A 21,199-nucleotide genomic window follows, 5' to 3' on the forward strand; every position below is an offset into this window, starting at 1 on the left:
GCTGCCCTCGGCCCCCCGCCACCCGCGCAAAGGCGCCCGGTGAAACAGCGCCCGCCCGGCGCGGGGACGCCTCGGCCGCGGCTCCAAGGCAGCACCGCGCCTGCGCGGAGGGGCGCTGGGGGCCGGGCTCGGGAAGAGGGCGGGGCCAGCAGGGCCGCGGGGGAGGGCCGGGCCCCGGGCGCTAGCAGCGGGCCCCCGGGGGTGAGCGGGGGCTGCGAGCGGGAGGGCGAGGTGGGACCGGGTACAGCACTAACACGTTACAAGCTTACCCCCGCACTTCAAAAGGCCTCTCCCAAAAACCCATAGCTGCACAGTTGCTGACAGCTGGACAAAGGCGATACCGGCTCTTGCGCAACCTGGTTACGGTAACAACGCATTAACAGTAAAAACTAGCACTGGCCCTTCCAATAGCCAACACTGCATCGCAAAGATACAGTTAGTCACACCCCCACACACCCGAACTTTTCATTTATGCATTTTGATGCTAAAAGGCTGAAATTCCAACTCACCAGTTCTACTGGTCTGCGCTAATAAAGGCATTAATAATAACCTGTAGGATTTAGGAAATATATTGCAATGAATTAATTTTTCTACGTAACATCCATTTTTACAGTTTTCTGAAGCTGCTACAAAGATTTTAGTTCACTGTATAAACTGCAGCCATATTATAGAGATCACATTCAGTTTGCCAGGGTATCTGAAGAGACACATACAAATTCATTGCCTAATCTTACAGTCTCACAAAAGCGAGCTCTCTGTGAGAAATCACTTTTCTAGTACCTGCAGCTTAGGCCACTTCCATTTTTTATTTACTAAGATCACTCAACAAGAACAGCTTTTGGAGCCTGTTCCACAGCAACAATTTTAAAAGTGTCCACTTTAAAAAGTGTTTTCAAACTATCTGTCTCCAAATGACTAATGCATTTTGGTGAACAGTTTGATTATGAAAGCAGATTTCAACAGACCTGGATTACCCAAGGCAATTTCTTTGAAGCAATCCTTGATATCAATCAATTAAAAAAAAAAAAAGTTGGTTACTTGAATGACAAATTTCTTCTGGTACTTTTACTTTCCTGGTAGCAAACAGTCTCTTCAATTCAAATATTCAGCCTTGACTGCAAACTGAAAGTTCCATTTCATTATATCACTCATGTAAGTTTAAGCACATTTTAATCATGTCTTTTATACTCAACAAAAGTCAATGAAGAAAGCTACATAACTGCAATGCCACAAAGACACTGTTAGTCTTAAAAAAAAAAAGCTCCTTAGCATTAGCAGTGATGCAAGTAATCAATTTCAAGTTCATACACCTCAGCTGAAAGGGTAACATTTAAAAGCATATAAAAATATTTTAATAAATAGTTTGATTTCAAATACTTAAAATGCTTTGAAGCAAATTCTTTATTATACAAAAAGTGCTTTAATACATCAAACATTTAAGCAAAGTCTTTTGAAAAAATACATTTCACTATTTCCATTTTATCAACAATTTAAAAAATTAAAAATAGAAAATATTTAAAATATTTATACATATTAAAAAAATAAAATCTCTATTGCCTTATTCATCCCTGAGTGCATACATGACATCGTCCTGGCTGATATTTAGTCGCACCCGCATGTGAAGATACTTGTTACTGGACTCCACCAGCAAGAGCCTGCAGGCGCCAAGTCTTTAAAAAATAGCCATAATTTCTGATATTGTGGGACTCTGCATGCCTTCAATTCTACACAACACTACGTGTTGATGATAGACCTATTAAAATAAAGAAAAGGCACAGGTCATGTTCACCTCCTGCTGCAATCTAGTAGGCCAAGGTGAAAAGAGAAGCTTCCTTCCCTCCATGTCTATGGGAGGGGAGGAAAAACTAGCTCCGTTCAGATGAAATACACACATGCTGCTGTTTTAGCACAACCTGTTAGGACTTTGTCAAGGAAGTAACAATTCCAAGCTAGAGTTTCCTTTTTTATATAGCCAAAGAGCAAAACAAGTAGCAACCTACCTTGTCTGCAATTTTTAACTAGATCATTTTATCTGCTACTACACCTCTTCTCCCCTGGACTACGTGGACTAAAGCTTATCCAGAAGATTAAGAGCTGACATACAACCAATTACATATCAATCCGCTCAGAAGTGATATTCAGGCCCAGTGACAAGTAAGCACAAGTCACACTGACTACAAACATGAAAGATCACAGCTTAGAAAGGCATGATAGATCTTCAACCACAGGAGAACGCACTTGTCACCAATCATGCAGACTAGTAAATCTGTAACAAGAATCAGTTGGGGTCTTCGGCTTTTCTGTTTACAAAAAGCAGAATGAAAACCTTTTTGGTGTTAGAGGAAAACTAAGGGAAAAATGTAACAAATCAGTCTAACAAAGTATTCTTTGAAGTTCAAGAACTAATCGCCCAGTGTATCTATGCAGATGTTCAGGAGCCAATAACGGAAAATGCAATTAAAATGCTTACTTACAAACCCATAGAACCAGATAAAAAACTGGCAGGTTATTTTATATAAAGATGTTTAGAACTGTCTATTTATATACGTATTAACATTTAGCTTCCATACTGTGAATCATGACATGGACTCTGTGCAGAGTCTTCACAGCTCTGCTGGTGCCAAGTATTTTATGGGTCTACTAAAAAAATTGAAGTTACTAGTGATATACCTGCCTCTATTGAGAAAGACAGCGATACACAAGTTGGAATCAGCTTTCAGTTTTCCTCCTTGATCTATGTTGCCTGATATTTTCAGGTTCTCTTTTATTTTTCCTGTTACAAAGCATGTTAGGTGGAGGCATGCAATATTTTCAGGTGCAGGCCAAAAAAATCACTTTGTGATCCAGATCACTGGTAACATTAATACAACAGCAGGTGTTTCCAATTATAAGTATTTAGTCCCATTGAAAAGCAGGTGGTAGCATTCAAATAGGCTTTACACCTCACCTGGATAGCCATGCCCCAATTTACCTTGCTATCATATTGTTTGCCATTAAATTTTAAGAATAAAACCCCCAAATATTTAAATATATACACTTTTGCGTGATAATTTTGACAGTGCCCCCCCTTTTGTAAAAGAAAAAAAAACTACTCTGAAACACAAACATACCTGTTGAACTGTTGCCTCCTCAACTCCTGCCCTGCGAAACTCTGCCAAAATTGCTTTCAAAAAGATTTGTTCATGCAATGAGGCATTCCTGAATATCAAAACAAAACAGACAAAAATCAATCTGCCGAGTTTAGAACTTATGAAACCTTAGGAAGAAGTCCGGAAGGGAAATTGCTTGGTAACCACATATTTAAATGCAGGGTATTTTTCTACCCGGGAGGGTTAGTTTTTGTCAGCTAGCCATTATATTACAGCCTGCAACTCTGGCACCACAATATGCTGCATTTCACTTCACCTCACCTTTCTTTCAATGTATCTGAACACAACATTTAATTCCGTACATCATACATGTTCTGCAGTGTGTTATGGTCAACTTACACTTATGAATTAACAAATTAACATTGAGGTTTTCAGGCCCAAGTAGCACAGTAAAAGCAGTACTTACATACCCAACAAAATATTATATTTGCACCGCTTATGCCCCCTTCCCTGCTGAAACAGATTCACTTCCTTTTGACCAGAAAATGGTAAAGCACTTTACCAGTTAGAGCTCGTGCAGAGCACTGAAGGGCAACAGAATTCCTCACATGTATTCCCTCAGGAAACCTTTTGGAAGTCCTAACAGAATCTATTTATGTTAAAGAAAGAAACCAGTTCAAACGGGGAGGTCTTGCATCCTGCTCAGACATCTGTGGCTGCATCTAAGCGAGCAAAGACAGTGGCATAGTACAAGTGGATATGTAGAGGGGAACAGTTGACTCTTGAGGACCCAGTGCCTACACTATGCACGTCTGAGTGGTTTTTCCTTCAGTCTAGCTCAAAGTCTGGTCCAGTATGCTGAATAACCAGTAGTGTTTGCAGTTGTGGGCTCCTGAGTGTATCTTCCAGGTTTAGTTCCAACTGGAAGGAATTCAAATACATGTACTTGGAAACTGCTGTTCAGTGAAATCAGTGTATGGTAAGCAGGGACAATCAGGAAATTTCAAAAGCCCCCTCCTGATCTGAGCTAGCTAGCACACTAACATGGAAACATCCTGTATAAACTTGTACAAGTGATTTCTATGCCTTTGTTTCCCCTGTCTTTAATTCCTATTTTGTAGCTCTCCCTCCTAGCTGTGCTGCAAGGTTTGTTTTGTATCATACTTCAACAAAGCATGATGCTCTGTGGTGAGGACAGACTGAAATGTTTTGGAAAAAATAGCCCAGTGAAAAAGACAAAAGCAAAGAAATCCTCCAAGAAATTATTTTACCTGATTGCTTTTATATAAGGTGATGAAAACATTTCATCTATGGCTTCTGTTACATGGGCCATCCTGACTATTTCAGGGGTTCTCTTTTGGCTAGAAAACTCACAGATCTCAGTGGCCCTTCTGCAGATATCAAGGCAACGCCTTGCATCACCAGACAGTGCTGCGACCTGAAAGTAAACATGATAGGTTTGTAGCAATATTTCCTACAAGTTGAGAAAAGAGTTTAGCAAGAATCAATAGACAAAAAAACCCCCCCACAACCTGACCACAAAACAGGAGAGCAATACTACTGTGAACTATGTTACTAGAATCCCAGATTTTAAATAACAATCTTATTGACCAAAACCAGCAGAAGCAACCCTCCCGCAACCCTCTCGCACCCCGACCCCGATCTGGTCATCACAAATTCAAGACTGAACTTTTTTCTGTAACCACAGAAGTCAGAGGTTAAAAAAAAATATCCAGGAAATTCAATGTGAGCAGTTCAGTTCAACACCGAAAGTTTTCAGAAATGTTATCAATAAAGACCCTACCACAATCCATGTTCATGCAAAGAAAAAAAGGGGGGCAAAAAACTCCTCAGTTTTTCCATACTTAATAGAATATTGATTTTAAGAGTACACTATTAGTTAGTGGGTCTCACGTAAACATCTGGGATAGTGAATTTATATTTACAAGTGCCTGAAAGTTTTTACGTGTCTGAAATTTCTGAAACGAAATACTTCTTAAAACCCCACTTGTGGTTTACAATTTTAATAAAGCTACGAACATTCGCTAGATACAGTACTGGCCTAGTTTTCCCAGTAGATGCTGACAACATATGAAAGCCCTAGAACCCAGCTGGAGCCAAGAATGAGAAACCCTTTAGAAAATCTAACTGCAAGTTATTTTTCTAGATTTTTCTGAAGAAAAATCATACTAGAAAAACATTGCAGATTATTCAGTCTGCAAAATCATCCCTATTATTCTTACAAAAAGGTGGATCCTTCATAACAAAACAAATGCTTATATTTAGTTCTGACATATTTATGAGTACTTTTTTTTTTTTTAAACCTACAATGATGCTTATCAGAAAAAGTTTAAGCGTATACTGGTTGACAGATGTTCTAACATAATTTTAATAGATTATTTTAACATATAATTGCTAACATAAGATGTATACGTTGTTTAACGTCTTATTTTGAAAAGCTACTGATCCCTAATGCATTATTTATTTTTTGTACAACTGAGTATTAAGACTGGCAACAGAACAGGTACTATCTATTATGCCAAGGCTTTAAACATCTTGAGAAAGAAAATGAATATGGATATTTCCACTGTCACTGGCATGCTAGTTTTTTTTCAAGATCATCCAATGACTCACATTATGCCAAACACTGGAGAAAGCTGACATCTTATCGTTAATGCATTATCACGACTCTTCTTGTCATGCCTCCAGCTCTTGGAATATACTGCTGCCTTCTCAAAGTAGGTGGAAAAAGCAAGGACACTGCTTTAGCAATGTTTCCTGCGAAAATACCCTGAGCATAGTGTATGATCCGCTACTTGTGCCCCACTTTCTCCAATACAGAAACATAACCACAGAACCAAGTCTGACTACTGTAACAAAATTCTCCCCTGCTGCCCCCCACGCTCTTTACCTAGCACAACACAAAGGACATACATCTGTACTGTGCTTACCTTTCTGGAAACTAGCTGAATTGCATCCTCTTCAAATGCCTTCATGCTGTTCAGTCTGGATGAAATAATTTGCTGTAACTGTTTGTAGGTGTAGGGCTGAAAGGACATTCTGGTGAGGCCCTATAGTAAATAATACAATACAGTGAGAAGCATTTGTAGTGTTTGAAAACTTTAAACTGCTCTAGCATAGCCTGTATAGTTAGCAGTTTTATCTTCTCTGGTAGGAGCATCAGTCTCTCTTTCACCTCCTTCCCCTCTAAGTGATACGCTCTAATCAATTCTTCCACTTCACATTTGTGAAATAAACGTGCAAATCCACAAAACTGTGACTGAGTGAGGACCACCGGTTGGACGTACCCACTGAAAGGCCTGAGGAGCAAGTGCTGCTGATATTAGGATTCAAAATTCTCTTACAAAACTTGTAAACAAATCAGAGCCAGCTAATATGAAAATCTTTTGATTACAACTGTTTACACTTCATTTTTTAATACAGTAACAGCAAAAGCTATGAAAACATATTCATCTCTCCTTTAGCAAATCTGTATACATGTATACAGTCATACTATTGACTTCACGTTAGCAACCAGCCAAGAATTAAATTCTCTTCTGGCTCAAGCTAATAAAAACTGCTTTCAGATGAGAAGGACGATCTACATTATAGATGGTGCACTGCCTTTCATATTCTACAGGAGGCATGAGTTTTGCATTTCTTATGCAAAATTATTCTCTCTTGTGACTATATGGACTCAGCTGATCTGCAGGTTTAGCGGGTGGGGGAAAGCAATTCACACTCTGTGGAACTATTTTTGAGTCACAGAATGATAGTGGGAACAGAGCACTGTTTTTGCAAATCACTTTTCAGAGCTGTGATGAAGTGATGACCTAGGAAAATGTATTCAACACAGCTGTAGAGTACATCCAACTTACTTTGCTGGATACCTTCGGACAGAAAATCTACCAGCTCATGATGGCAAACAGAGATAAGTAACTAGGTGCCCGGAATGAAAGGGGAAAGAGGAAGGGAAACCGGAAGAGAATTCCTCTGAACTCTAGAGTTAAGCAGCTTAACTATGAAGTACAGCATTTGATTATCCAGATCTTAATATGTTTAAAAAGACATCTGTATCCTTAATTCATTCTTACAAGAACACAGTGTACTTGCATGGCATAACATCTGATTAGCAAGCTGGCTCATAAACTTACTTTGCTAAGATTTGTGTGTTCATTATCTGCCCTCTGGAGAGGAAAGGGAATTATAAAAGCGTTGTTTAACCTCTGATGTAACCAATCCTACCTTTTCTCATGGATTACTTTTGACTGCGTACAGTATTTAATCTGTTCTTACTTTCTAGCATAGCAACAAAACTGCTAGGACATACCAGCCTGCTAGCTACTCTGTTCATCATTATTCTCTCTGGCAAGTCCATGGTGTTAGCAATGGCCAAGATGATTAACTTGGAGTGCTTCTGAGTTGGCCAGTCAAATAAATTGTACATCACATTCTGTTTCCGCGTCCACAGAAGATCAAGCTGCAGAGACAGAAAGAGAAGAATTAGACTGAAAAAGAATGGCCTTGTATTTACAATACCTGATGGGGGTTTGAGACAGCTAGCTTTGCCACAGAAGACTTATGTGATTCTGAACAAGCTGTCTGTTGTTTCCTTTATCCATCTACTAATAGGACTGCATATTCTGAATTAGGGCTCTAATCTCTTTTGGAAAAGCACAGTCCTACTACATGTTTGAACAGTATTAATCACAGTAGAGTGATTAAACAGCTGGAGTTTTTAAACACTACTGTGATATTAATACTACATCTAACAAGATTAAAAGACCCTCCATGTGAGAACCTGAATTAGCTTACAGCAAAAATAAGTGCGCATTTATTTATTACTGAACATAGCACATTCAAGGATTTTCAAAACTGGCTATGACTTATTTCACTGTGAGTTTTCTCACTGGAAAAGCAGCAGCTTCCAGACAAAATACAGTTGAATTCTATGGTATTTAGGACTTGATAGAACAACTCATTCCATCACTTGCACCAAAACAAAACATAAAACCAACGTGAAATCCAAGGCAGAGAACAATACAGCAACAGGATACTTGCCCATTTAAATTCAGTTTCCTAATAAGGCTAAGAGGAACTATTTGTGTGTCTCCTCTCCTAAGTCTACTCCTTTTAGATCACATATTATATACTCTAAGCATGTCTTTCCATCCTCCAAAAACTTAATTCTTATGCTACTTCAAGGAAAGTGAATGAAGGATTCTTTGTCTCACCTCATCCACTACCAGCACTGTGGTCTTCCTCTTCGGTCCAGGTGTATTGAATAGTTTTGCCAACAGTGCTGCAGCATGGGTTGCTGTCACTTTCTGACCTGTCAGTAACTGGACAAGGATTAAACAATGTTGCAGGTTAATCACACCAAACCCCTGGAAATAGGAAGCTTAACTCCTATTCAGTTAGCTCGTAAGACACTCAGGTCTACCAAAAACTGTCCAGAAAGGAGAATGAAAACAAAAGAATACATAGCTAAAAAGAAAGGCCATTAGAATTTCCTGCAGTTTGTCTTAAATATAGATTCATTAAGAAATCTTGAACCCAGTCTCAGGAGGACTCTAAACCTAGCATACCTCAAGGGTGTCTCTGAATGCAAAACACTGACTGAAAACCTGAAGCCAGTTGACAATAGCCTGGCTTCAGTAATCTTGGACTCCCATTAAAATATTAATGGATCATCAGCAGGATCTAGAACTAAATAATTTATTCAACTCTAAGCTAAAAAGATACCTTCAACAAGAACTGCTTCGGCAACAATATATGTGGCAAAACAGATGAGCTGACTGTACGTTACCTCCTCCCTTGCAGGTCCAAAGATATACAGAAACTAAAGCACGACATTTCAAAGTTACACTTTATATGCTGAATCAATTGTGCAACATAGCTCAGAGTCAAGCCGTAAAGTAAAACGGAGATTGCATTTGAAAATTGTATTTGTTCTCCAGAATCCCTTAAAAACTGACCTGAGATTTCATAATTATTAAACAAGCCGGAGCATGTCAATAATGTATAATCTGTATTTGTTTCATGTTTCCAACTCAGTCACGAGAGTCTGAATCAGTCATATAAAGCAGTTGGATCCCAGAAAATCCTGATTGTACTGCTCTGGAACCGGGCATCCAATACACCACAGAGTTCAGTTTGTTGTGGTGGAATTGGCACACTTACTGTACCCAGGTATTTAACTGTATCTCCTTCATCTGTCCAGGCCTTCCTGTCCCTGTTCCTTCTCTATAAACTTTCCTATGACAGTGAGGTAACTGCAGTAGTGAACACTCCAGAATTTGCTTCAGCAATGCAAAGAAACGTCAGCAAACTGGAGCTTGAGACTGACCCGCAGCAAGAGATGCAGCAATCAGAAAAGTAGCAGCAGCCTAGCTAGGGTACATGGATTAACAGCTGTGGCAGAAGGAACCAGAGAAATAAGTGGTTCATTTGACTACATGCTCCCCTGAAGGATATTTAACTGGACTAGCTTAAAGAGTTCAGGGCCCATGGGGGGCAACAAGTTTTACTTCCAAAGGCCTATTCTTTATTAATTTTAAAAATGTATGCTGAACAGGATAGGAACAAAGATTGTTAAAATACATTAACATTACCATGAGATAAGGTAATTGTCATGAAGCATTTCACTATGCTAGAGAAACAGTGACCTGGCTACAACAAATCCCTCAGCAAGACACTGTGCTGGTTTGAGGAAAGAATGCCAATATATAAATTTAACTTCCAACTATGAGGATAGGGATATTAGAACAATGTATGCCACTTCCTGCTCAGATAGAAGATGTCAAACTTAAATAAGTGGGGCAGAAGTTTATAAGAAAAGGGACTAGATGCTTCAGGAAAACATTTCATTTCCAGGTCACTGGCTTAAAGTTAGCCTAGACTAACAAAGGTCTTGAGCAGTTACTGTCTAATGCCTACTGGGTGATCTTAATCCAGTCCTCAGAAGGTTAATTTACACCCATATAAACGCAAGCACAGTCAGTAGTCCCAGCTGAGATGCTGCAGACTAGTTTGTCATGGAAATCTGAAATACAGTATTGTTGACAGAAGTAGTCCCTCTTTAGCTGGATTGCTATGATGACAGACCAATTAACCATTAAAACCCTCTTAGTAATCATTCCACTTCTACAGCGACTTTCAGAGTTCTCATCTCTGTAACTTTTTAAACATACATGTGCAGATAAAGTTATAGAAGGGGAAAATATAAAAAAAAATCTTGTTTAGATTTTTTTTTTTAAAAAACCTGAGTGGATGTAATAAATCAGACTATATCCCAGCCACTGCCCTTATGCAGCTGAAAGCAAAATAGTTCAAGAAGTTGGCCATGGCCTTAAGTTAATTATTTTTTAATCTGCTCTAAGATAAAAGCATACTGACTACTTGGAAGTATCGATACGTTAAGTGCCTTGAATCCTGTAATACACTGAGGATCTGATGGCAAAGCATAAGATTTCTTCTTCTTTCAAACCAGAGAGCCATTGAAGAGGCTTTACTTACCTCTAGTATCTGCACCAAAGCTTGGTGAGGGTCAGTCAGCTTCATGCCGTTAATCTCTATAAACTGGAATGATGGTAGGTCATCATTTTCTGCAGCTTGCTGAAGACAGTTAATTACTTCATGAACAGTTGCAGTTTTACCTGTTCCAGGCACTCCAGAAATGTACATGCACCTACAAAAGGAGAAAGCCTTTTCAGCAGCCTAAGCAAAATGATAACACTCTTAGGATTAATGAGCTGGAATTCCTGGGCTGAAGACCAGCCTTGAATACTGCTCCTCTGTCACTTCAGGCAATTCCTTATATTTCAGTTACTTTATTTGCAAACTGGGACACATAACACATTGGAGGATCATGAAGATTTTTATTATCACTGAAGCAATTAACAACCTAAAATACTTTACAAATGTAATTTATCTCTTTTTAAAAAAAATGGTTTCCCAGACATCTAAACTTGACTAGTTATTTCGGTCTTTAATTTGAATCTGTACAGTAAAAGAGCCCGCATTATTTCTATGCGCGACCCTTCTTAAGGAAGAAAAATACCAGGAAAATTCAGCTAGGAACTTTAATTCAGCCAAATGATGATAACTTTTAAAATAAAAGTAGCATTGATTGTTTGACTGCTGTTATGCCATAGATAGATGTGACCTCGGTTACAGTCTCACCAAACAAACTCACCCTCCTGTACCATCAATAAGTTTGCTTTCCACAAAGTTATAGATATCCTGGAATTCTTCCTCACGACAAGGCAGAGATTCTGGGATAGCAGAAACATGCAGCCTTTTGATTAAAAAAAGAAGAGAAAAAGAAAATTGAAATAGGAGGTCTAAGAGTTAAATTTTCACAGTTCTACCTGAAAGGCCTACTGAGGCAAACAAATAGCCGGACGCTCCACCTTTCACAGTTGTGTGTAGTTTTTCAAATCTCTCTTACATACTTTAAGTCTGAACACCAATGTCAAGTATCCCAAAAGAAATAGCCTACTGTTCTTTTAAGTTTTAAGAGGGCTGAACAGTCATCTTCATAAACAAACAGCATGAATATGCAGCAATAAAGATTTAGCTGTTGCAATTCACAAAAAAATTGTAAGTCAGTGTAGAGGTAGGATAAAACAAGGAAGACCACTTATAGGAAACTGAAAAAACTAAAACTCAGTTTGAAATATACAGTCAATCCTGAATGCATTTATTTCCACTGTGAAGATATACAACGATACCCGTAAAGCTTTTTCACACACCAAGAGGAGACAGATATTATACCTTTACAATCTAAAGTTAATAAGACAGGATCTTTGTTTTTCTGATGTTGCACAGAATAAAGGCAGATACCTAGTTCTGAAGAACTTAGCATGGACTGGTTACAATAATTTGAAACTGTAAAAGTAGTATTTTAAGTATTTAGTATTTGTAAATCTAGTGTTGTACTGTGAATTCATAAATGCACTTCTGGTATCAAAACACCGTGCATTTTTACCAAATTTATTCAATACAGTAAAGATGACATTTTCCTATTTCAGCATAGCCTACTGCTCTGCATAGCTGACACAAAAAGGATGATTTCCTCCCTTGAGCACACATTACCTTAATCTGGCTTCTTCTAGTATACTGGCTGGTTTCTGTGCTTCATGGTTGCGCCTGGGAATTTCAGGAGTTGCATTCCGGGGTGTCTTGGGTGTTCCTGGTAAAGGCTGCAAAGAAAAGTTACAACCTCAAACAGATTTTCTACATACAGCAATTTCTATTGGAGACTGATCATTCATGTAAGTTTCCCAAACATTACTTATGCACAAAGACTATCTGGGGATGCCAAAGTACAAGATGAAAAGGGAAACAGTCTTTACAAAGGGAATTGCCAAACAAGCCTCACAGTCTTTTCTTCCTAAGGGAAAAAAGAAACTGGAAAGGGGGTGGTGACAAAGAGAACTACACCTTTTAACTGCGTGAAGAATTTTTAAATTGTTAATGCTTTTCTGAAGTGCTGTGTTACAAAGTGATCCCATTCTTAAGAAACAGCAAGCAACCAGAAATTGATCTATCTGAACTTCACTGTCCAAACAAAAAAGCCATACGACATCTTAATTATTCTTCTTTGTTGTGCTTACAAGTTCTAGCCACACTAGGTTTTCTGTTAGACATTTCATAAACACAGAGTAAAAATTAGCCATTGAGAGTATATACCTGGCTATGGTGCTGAATAGAGTCTTAATGAGTCAGGCCTAAGATTCATGTAGCCTGGTATCCCATCTCCACCAGTGGCCATGACACTATGAGAAACTGCTGGCCACGCTCTGGTGTGGCCATGTGTGCTGTAGAGCATCCCTTTTGCATTGGTAACCATCTGCGCGTTGGTAACCATCTGCACGTTGGTAAGCTTTCAAGAGTCAGGACAGCCCTACTGCCAAGCACAAAGTTGGTCTTATGGCCTTCTGATATATATATATATATATATAAAAAAACTGCACAAAATAAAGGGAAACAGTCTTTACAAAGGGAATTGCCAAACAAGCCTCACAGTCTTTTCTTCCTAAGGGAAAAAAGAAACTGGAAAGGGGGTGGTGACAAAGAGAACTACACCTTTTAACTGCGTGAAGAATTTTTAAATTGTTAATGCTTTTCTGAAGTGCTGTGTTACAAAGTGATCCCATTCTTAAGAAACAGCAAGCAATCAGAAATTGATCTATCTGAACTTCACTGTCCAAACAAAAAAGCCATACGACATCTTAATTATTCTTCTTTGTTGTGCTTACAAGTTCTAGCCACACTAGGTTTTCTGTTAGACATTTCATAAACACAGAGTAAAAATTAGCCATTGAGAGTATATACCTGGCTATGGTGCTGAATAGAGTCTTAATGAGTCAGGCCTAAGATTCATGTAGCCTGGTATCCCATCTCCACCAGTGGCCATGACACTATGAGAAACTGCTGGCCACGCTCTGGTGTGGCCATGTGTGCTGTAGAGCATCCCTTTTGCATTGGTAACCATCTGCGCGTTGGTAACCATCTGCACGTTGGTAAGCTTTCAAGAGTCAGGACAGCCCTACTGCCAAGCACAAAGTTGGTCTTATGGCCTTCTGATATATATATATATATATATAAAAAAACTGCACTCAATAAAGACTATACAGAAATTGAACTAAAGTGTCTCAGTTGCACAGCTTCAATAAAAGTAAAAATGGTGGCCATAAACGGATTCATCAGTTTGTTCGGCTATGTTCGGTTACCAATCCGACATCTTCCCTGTTTAGGCTAGAGTTTTCTGATCAACATTGTCACAACATTCACAATATGCGTTTTATATATTTGCATAACCGACTCATATTAAAGATCATATGAATCAAGATAACGTTTCATTAAAAGCTAAGGTGTTCAGATACTTAAATTTGGTACATAGGCATCAAGCATTCAAGTAATTGGCTCAGAAATAATAAAAACAGCTCTTTCATATGGAACCTTACAGTTTTCTTCAGGGTCTTAACAGGAATGTGAAATGAAGACTTCCTTGAAGATTTTGGGGTGCTGAATGTTCTGCTTGATTTAGTTTTCTTTTCTGGTGTACAGAGCACATCATTCTCCTCTTCCTCACTACTTGAAGAGTAAGAGCTGCCTGAGCTGGACAGAAAATCCTCTTCCTGGCTCAACTCTAGTGTATTTAATATGCTATGAGAAACAGAAATGACATGAGTTTTAAAAAAATACATACAACTTTACACACTACAAAGTGCCATTTGTACATTTGCAGCTTTTTCTGTAGTTATCGTAATCAGCAAGCCAACACTTTCCACCTGAGCTATTAATTTTCCATGGCTATTTAATAGACTGGTTTAAAGGAAGTCAGTTTTCTGATGAACACCATGAGTCGGCTTTATGTTTCTGAACATAAGACCGTTTTCACTCACGCTGCAATTAAGCTGTGCTTCTAGAACCATTTGCATTTCAATATTAAGCTAGACAAACTCACAAGGGTTCAATCTATCAATAGCAATCTGACGAAGATATCACGGACGCAAAAGTTTACCTAACTTGCTCTGTAATGCGTGCGCTTGTTTTCTGTGCACATATTCTACGAGAACGAGGGGTCAGTACAGGGCTTCGACTCCACAGTTCCTGATGTCCAATTAAACTGTAAAGAAAGAACACAAAGCTGTTTGTATTTCCTCTTGGCATCACATTTGTAAAGATGGAGAAAAGGCCTTTCAAACTTCAGGCTCAATTGTTATGGCTGTCAATCCAGCATGAATTCTTGTTTACAGTTATTTACAGATGGGCTATGGCATGGATACTGGCAGCACAATTTCCCCCCCTCTCTTGCACTCTCTTTTCAACATATCTTTGCCAAAAAAAAACCCCAAACCCACAGAATATTTACTATAGCTCATTCATGGTCTGTACTGTAAAGATCTTTACAGTGAAGTGTAAGTATTTCTATAAAGCTTTGTGAACCAGTTAAGGAAAGCTGCTAAGTCTAAAGGGAGACCCTGAGTCCATACAAGTCAGAGTTGCTAGCTGACCTATGATGCTGTGACAATACTGACTGCACTAACATTAGTTCAAAACAGATGTCTCTGACTTGGGCCCTATCAACATTATACCACTTTGTTTCTTGATGCGCCCTCAGCTGGCAACAGCAATTTATTTCACATTGACTGACAGCTGCTGCACGTTAACAGCTTTCCCTAACTTGCCCAGTTAGACACATATACATCAGTGAAGAGCACTGATTAGATGCTGATACAGCTGAATTAGCAGCCAAATTATTTTGCAAATATAACACTGCCAAACTGAAGGGACAGGGGCTCAAAACAGTAGCGGTTTTTGTTTGGTTGCGGGGTTTTGTTGCTGTTTGGGGTTTTTTGGGTTAGTTTTTTGGGTTTTTTTGTTTTTGTTTTTTTTTTAAGAGAAAGAGAAAACAAATATGATATTCTTTGGGCATCTCTGATCTGCCCTTTGGAGTAGATTTTTCTATTTGTGTTTTGGGAGTCCTTGAGTGTCTTGGGCACTTCTTCATCCCTACCACTGAAACACTTTACTGTTAATACAATTTTCCTATTAGTTCAAAGGACACAATGAGATGAATTACTTTATTTATTTATAGATCTAAAAAAAATTCTGAGAACTGTCTACAAATACCACTGAAATGCCATTATCTTATCAATAAAAAATGTTTTTTTGCTATATAATAAGTGACAAAAACGGGGTGCAGATCCACCAAGCGTTGCACCCACATCTTCACTTTTTGAAAGGAGGAAAGGAGGAACATGATTGTTTTTTGGCTTCTTGCAACATTTTATACAAGAAAGTCTGATCCATTCTCCTCCTGCCCCAGCTTAATGCCATTTTTAAAGGCTGTGTGAAGATACACTTAAATAATTACGCTTTTTGAGTTTTGATTTCTTTTCTACATAAAAATTAGCATGAAAATATACATACAATTATCATGAGAACTCTCATGAGGTCAATCGCATCCCTTTCTATAGTTCAGCATATCTCAATAGTTGTCGCAAGTAGGGCACATTTGAGCCTATATGACATACGTACAGTGACTGCAGGGAAACAGATTTTGTCCATGCTGATGAGTACAAACCATAACAATCAATATGGCTTCAATTCCCTTTCATATCATCCTACCATTCCCATTTCCAACCTCTTGTCTCCGTTTTTGTAACCACAAACTGCTTCTGTCCATCTTTAAAGTCAACTTCTCTTTTCATCTCCCCAATCATTCATTCACCCCCAAGTAACACACTTTCTAGGGCTTCACCACAGTGCACTTGAAACTATTTAGGCTATCCCCCCTTCTCTCAGTGATCTCAACAGGCAAAACGTGGTACACACAGAGACTTCACCTGCATTTCTCTCCAGAAGTCTTTCATAAATGTGCTTTAAGAGAACTATATACAAATAGAAATCCCATACAAAAATAATTATAAAAAGGCTATCACTTACGATATAGTGTCATCTTTCACATTAAGATTCTTGGCTTTCTCACTGGAGTCTTTGACCTTACTATAGGGGGATAATCGTATTGTATCACTAAACCTCTGCCAGTGCTCTGCAGTATCAAACATTGACTTGGACTTATCATTGGCGCAAGGTATTTTTGGTGGTGAGCCTAAAATGCCAGTGAATTTCACTTTTCTTTTAGTAGCTGATGGTTCTAACGGTGCTACAGCATCACAGTCATCATCCAAAAGTTCCAAAACTTCACATCCGCGGATCCTGCCTTTAGGAGATCTTGTGGGACCTAGAAATCAAGAGCAAAATTAACTTTTGTCAGGCTTTAATATGGCTGGTTTGGTTAACTTTCAGAAGACATGGTACAACTGGCTCAGTGGCTGTCATTTAAATGAAAGGGGATGGCATTACACTCCAGGAACAAGGAATTGAATACATACAGAAGGCATACACTTCCTCTAAAAAGATGACTAAATAGAATACAAACTGATTTTTTCCATTTTCTAACCCGCCTCCATCACTTACAACTTTACTCAAGCTCCAGTTTGAAAACATGGCATGCTACATTGCATCAAATGTGCTTATTCAACCAGCCCAATGTAAACATTGTAGTGCACCATCAGAAGATTAAAGAAAGTGAGACGTTCTGAGGTCAAGTTAGGCTGACTGGTAGCATTTCAGCCAACAAGCACTTTAACTTAGACTTACCAGTTACAAATAAAACATTTGCAACAGCAATAGGATATAAGCAGTGTAGTTGCTTGAAATAACAGACATAAGACAAACAACTGATGCACCCAAAGGGCTTGGGCTAACCCCAAGGCCTGAATAAGGTAGCTAAAAATACTGATGTTGAATATTACCATTGTTTGAACTACCCAAAATGAAGAAGCACAAAACATATTACATTCAAAACTACCGAATGGACAGAATATTGCTATATACATACTGTTCAGCTGTAACTTCTTCCTTGCTGTTGGAGTTTTGATGCCATTAGCCACTCTTTGTGAATGTCTCTCCTTAGCGAGGGAGGACTTGGAAGCAGAATGTTTTGATTCTATTTCCAACTCAACATTTTTTGGTTTTGTGGCACTCCGAACAACTCTCTCTGTCTCTTTTTTCAGGGGGGAAATGATGTCTGAAGGAATAAATGAGTTTGAAGAGTTTGGGATGCCACCTCCTTTCTTAGTAGCTTCTTTCAGCTTACAGAATGTGTCAGGGGACAAATCCTTAAAGCATTTCCCATCCCAAGACTGTTTTACATAGAAAGTTTGTTCCTTGTTTAATGGAATAGGTAGTTCCTCCCCCAGATGTAGTGGTATTACCTGTAAAAACAGAACACACCAAAACACACATACCTTAACATTTACTGTTAATTTAACATTCAACTATTTTCTATTCACAGATCCTATTATTGGAAATCATGCAATCCTTCATTATATAGGGCAACACCTTCAACCTACATTTACACTAGCGTAAGTTTATTGCACTACAGGACTCCCATCACATTACTTCCTTCCACGCAAACCTCTAAATGAGCTGGCTGCCAACAAGTAAAATCATTTTGGGATGGAGGAAAGACAGTATCAACAGCTTTCAACTATCCTATCCTATGTTAACTGCATTAACAAATACACATCACACATTTGTTTTGGGAGGGAATAAAGTAGCTGCGCTGTTCTATTATGCTTTTCAAATTGTTTATATCTTCCCTCTATGTGTAGAGGGGCTGCAGTACATACCATGACGCTTTTAATAATGGTCTCCACAGCTATATCAGTGTCATAGCCAGGAACTTGATCAAAAAACACCTCTTGGGGAGAAACCTCTCTTTTAAGCAGTTTCTGTTTATTCTGAGGTATCTCTGTAATATGAGAGAACCACTGCACAACTGCATGTTTCTGCTGAGCACCTGTAACAATGAAAAAAAGTCAGTGAACATTAAGAATTTTATTGTATCGCAAACAGTTATTACCAGACCTCAATGACTTTAGCTGAAATGCCATCAAGGATAGAAATCCACCCTGGACACAGATAAGAAAGCATCTGATAAGAGATTACAGTTCCCATTTTCTAAGCTAAATTAAAATGTTTGAGTTGAGACTTTTAAGGACTAAGATAATACCTACATAGGGTCTCAATCACAAAATGCCTCCACACCAGCTGATCCACCAGTTCACTATCACAAATGAAGAGGTTCCTTATTTGCATAAATGTGATCTAATCGGACCCCACTAACTGAAAGCAGTAACATAAAAAGGAGAAGTGCGAAGTTTCAGAACAGTATTTGTAATCTCAGTGTTATTTTAGAGGTAAACAAGAAACATTTATTAACTGCCTAACAAACCAGAGAATCCTACTGTTGAAATGTCTAGAAGAAAGTCTGAATAAACACTGTGAACAGATTCAGTGTGGAGAGAGTTAAAAAAAACACATTTGGAACATATTACAATTGAATATTAAGTTACTCTACATTTTAAGGTGTTCATCTTTGAATGAAAACAAAGCCACATATCTTTAACAAATTTGTCAAAGATATATAACAAAAGGAAAATCTTGTTTTCAAGGAAGTTTCACAGGTTTCACTCCAGCATGAAAAGAATATTCAGTTATGTTACAATAAACGTGCATTAGTAAATAAACAAGCTGGAGTGATATGTATTTATGTTTAAAAAAAGGAAAGAATTTAAAAAACCCTCAAAACATTATTATGATGGCCCAAAACAAACAACAAAAGCTGTTCAAAGAAATCAGACATAGCTAATAAGTAGTTTCTAATTCAGACTCAGACATAGTCTTTTATCACTCAGCTTCCATGATTTATCTTTTAATATCTACCTTTATCTATAAACAATTAGTTCTACAAGGGACAGAAGTAATGAGCCCCATTTATTTAGCCTTGTACCTTATTGCTAAATTCCCTGATGACTAATAAGATGCAAGTTCCAGGGCTGCAGTGCTCTTGCTGCATTTTGATTCTCCAATCTCTAAATAAAGCATGAGCTCACACTGTCTTCCTCAAGGACCATTTCTTTTAAATTAGACAACTAAGCAAAAAGGTTGTAAAAATTTAATGTCTTTAAGCTCTCTGTTTATCTATCAAATTTACTTTAAATTAGCCATCAGCCCCAAATATTTGGGGAGCATATGAATACAGATGCAGTGATTACCAAAGCCTAATTTCCTTAATAAATTAGGCCAGTGATATGGGGTTATGGGCTAAATACATCTCCATGAAACAGGCATCTTTAAAACATTTTAAGATTTCTCAGATAGGAGGTAAATTTTTATTTCTCTTACCATCTTCATATAAATCCAGGAGTTGTGCCACAAAAGGTTGATCTGCATTCTCCCCTTCTACTAAAATAAACTCACCCAGCTGTATACAGGTTTCTGTTCTGCTTCTTTCTGATTTAATAAGGATTCCCCTAGAAAGTGATGCACACATGCAGATTAGCAGGATTTCATACTCTTTATAACCCACATATCATTAAAGCTGATGGCCTGCCAATCTTACAGCTAGTTATGCTCCCTCTTGCAAAGCCTACAATTGAGTTTCCCGATTAAAAGCTTTCATATATATTTCAAATACAGTTAACACTTATTCACAGATTGAGTTAAATGTTTTTGTTTATACATTATACAATTTATAATTCAAGAGCTTTGTGACAACATTTTCGTTATACACATACAGTGTCATGACACAATGCTCAAAACCTTACCCATATTCTCACTGACTGCCACATTAACCTAAATGATGTCAGAAAGGTAAAGAAACCTTCATTGATTAAGTTTCCCTGCGCAAGCCAGAAATAAATATTATTACCTGTACTGGAAAGTCCTCAGTTTTCTGTCCGAGCTCATAGGTTTTCCAAACCAGGAGTAGGTAATTTTGCTTTGCTGCCAGGTGTTCATGGTTCCCAAGGAAAAGCTAAAACAAATAAACAAACGATTTTTTAAATTATTATTTAAAAATAAAAACAGAGAAAGGCTCCAGATGGCCAGATACATAGAAATGCCATCAATTCTTCCAGTGCGTACGAACAATGTGGCATGCATTGGTTGGTTCAGAGAAGCCTACCTTCCCCAAAGTCTCCAGACGCCTCTCCTCTAAGGGAAGAGGAAAAAGGGAAGGTGTTTAGCAGTGGATTGTTCTTCAACTCCTTTTTTTTTTACGTCCAGCGCTTGACTAACACACCTGACAAACATGCGATTCCCTTGTTACTGGCTACTTTGCTTATTCACAGAGCAGATTATGAGCTATTCTCTGCTTAAAGTTACCAAGTCCTCTCGCTCCCCCTTGGCTCTGGGGGGCTCGCCGACCACCCGCCGCGATGGCCGGGGGGTCCCGCCAGCCGTTTTAAGACTACGCCTTGTTGGTTTTCGTCCAGACCTCACAGCGACCAGGCGAATGAGACCGTCACGAACGTTTTGCTTACGGTCAATTTTTACGTTTGGGGATTTTTTTGTTTGGGTCCCCCCCCCCCCAAAAAAAAAACACCACACCCCCTCCCCAGTGCTGTTCTCCCCCTTGCCCACCCCAGCCTATCGGTTTAGACGAGGCAGCGGAGAGCTCGGGCAGGGCTCTGCCTCAGGGAGCACGCTACCCGCCCCGGGCTGCTGCCCGGTTCACACGCCGC

The 21,199-nt window shown here is 38.7% G+C and overlaps 1 protein-coding gene across 1 annotated transcript in view; it reads right to left on the minus strand.

Annotated features, from left to right (window-relative positions):
- Positions 1 to 1,383: 1,383 nt before the first annotated feature.
- The window catches only part of ORC1 (origin recognition complex subunit 1), a 20,042-nt gene continuing 226 nt past the window's right edge, over positions 1,384 to 21,199 (minus strand). Inside the window, exons 2-17 of the mRNA XM_009287368.2 lie at positions 20,386 to 20,490; positions 19,860 to 19,987; positions 18,302 to 18,471; positions 17,509 to 17,884; positions 16,551 to 16,848; positions 14,623 to 14,727; positions 14,063 to 14,264; positions 12,189 to 12,295; positions 11,287 to 11,388; positions 10,608 to 10,779; positions 8,324 to 8,431; positions 7,420 to 7,569; positions 6,041 to 6,160; positions 4,361 to 4,527; positions 3,111 to 3,198; positions 1,384 to 1,753 (exon numbers count right to left, since the gene is read on the minus strand). Of these exons, the coding sequence (XP_009285643.2) occupies positions 1,673 to 1,753; positions 3,111 to 3,198; positions 4,361 to 4,527; positions 6,041 to 6,160; positions 7,420 to 7,569; positions 8,324 to 8,431; positions 10,608 to 10,779; positions 11,287 to 11,388; positions 12,189 to 12,295; positions 14,063 to 14,264; positions 14,623 to 14,727; positions 16,551 to 16,848; positions 17,509 to 17,884; positions 18,302 to 18,471; positions 19,860 to 19,987; positions 20,386 to 20,474 (2,463 nt within the window). The 5' untranslated portion in view covers positions 20,475 to 20,490 and the 3' untranslated portion in view covers positions 1,384 to 1,672. The remainder of the gene's footprint in view (positions 1,754 to 3,110; positions 3,199 to 4,360; positions 4,528 to 6,040; positions 6,161 to 7,419; positions 7,570 to 8,323; positions 8,432 to 10,607; positions 10,780 to 11,286; positions 11,389 to 12,188; positions 12,296 to 14,062; positions 14,265 to 14,622; positions 14,728 to 16,550; positions 16,849 to 17,508; positions 17,885 to 18,301; positions 18,472 to 19,859; positions 19,988 to 20,385; positions 20,491 to 21,199) is intronic.

This window comes from Aptenodytes forsteri, unplaced genomic scaffold, assembly GCF_000699145.1.
Source record: "Aptenodytes forsteri isolate BGI_AS27 unplaced genomic scaffold, ASM69914v1 Scaffold119, whole genome shotgun sequence".
NCBI lineage: Eukaryota > Metazoa > Chordata > Aves > Sphenisciformes > Spheniscidae > Aptenodytes > Aptenodytes forsteri.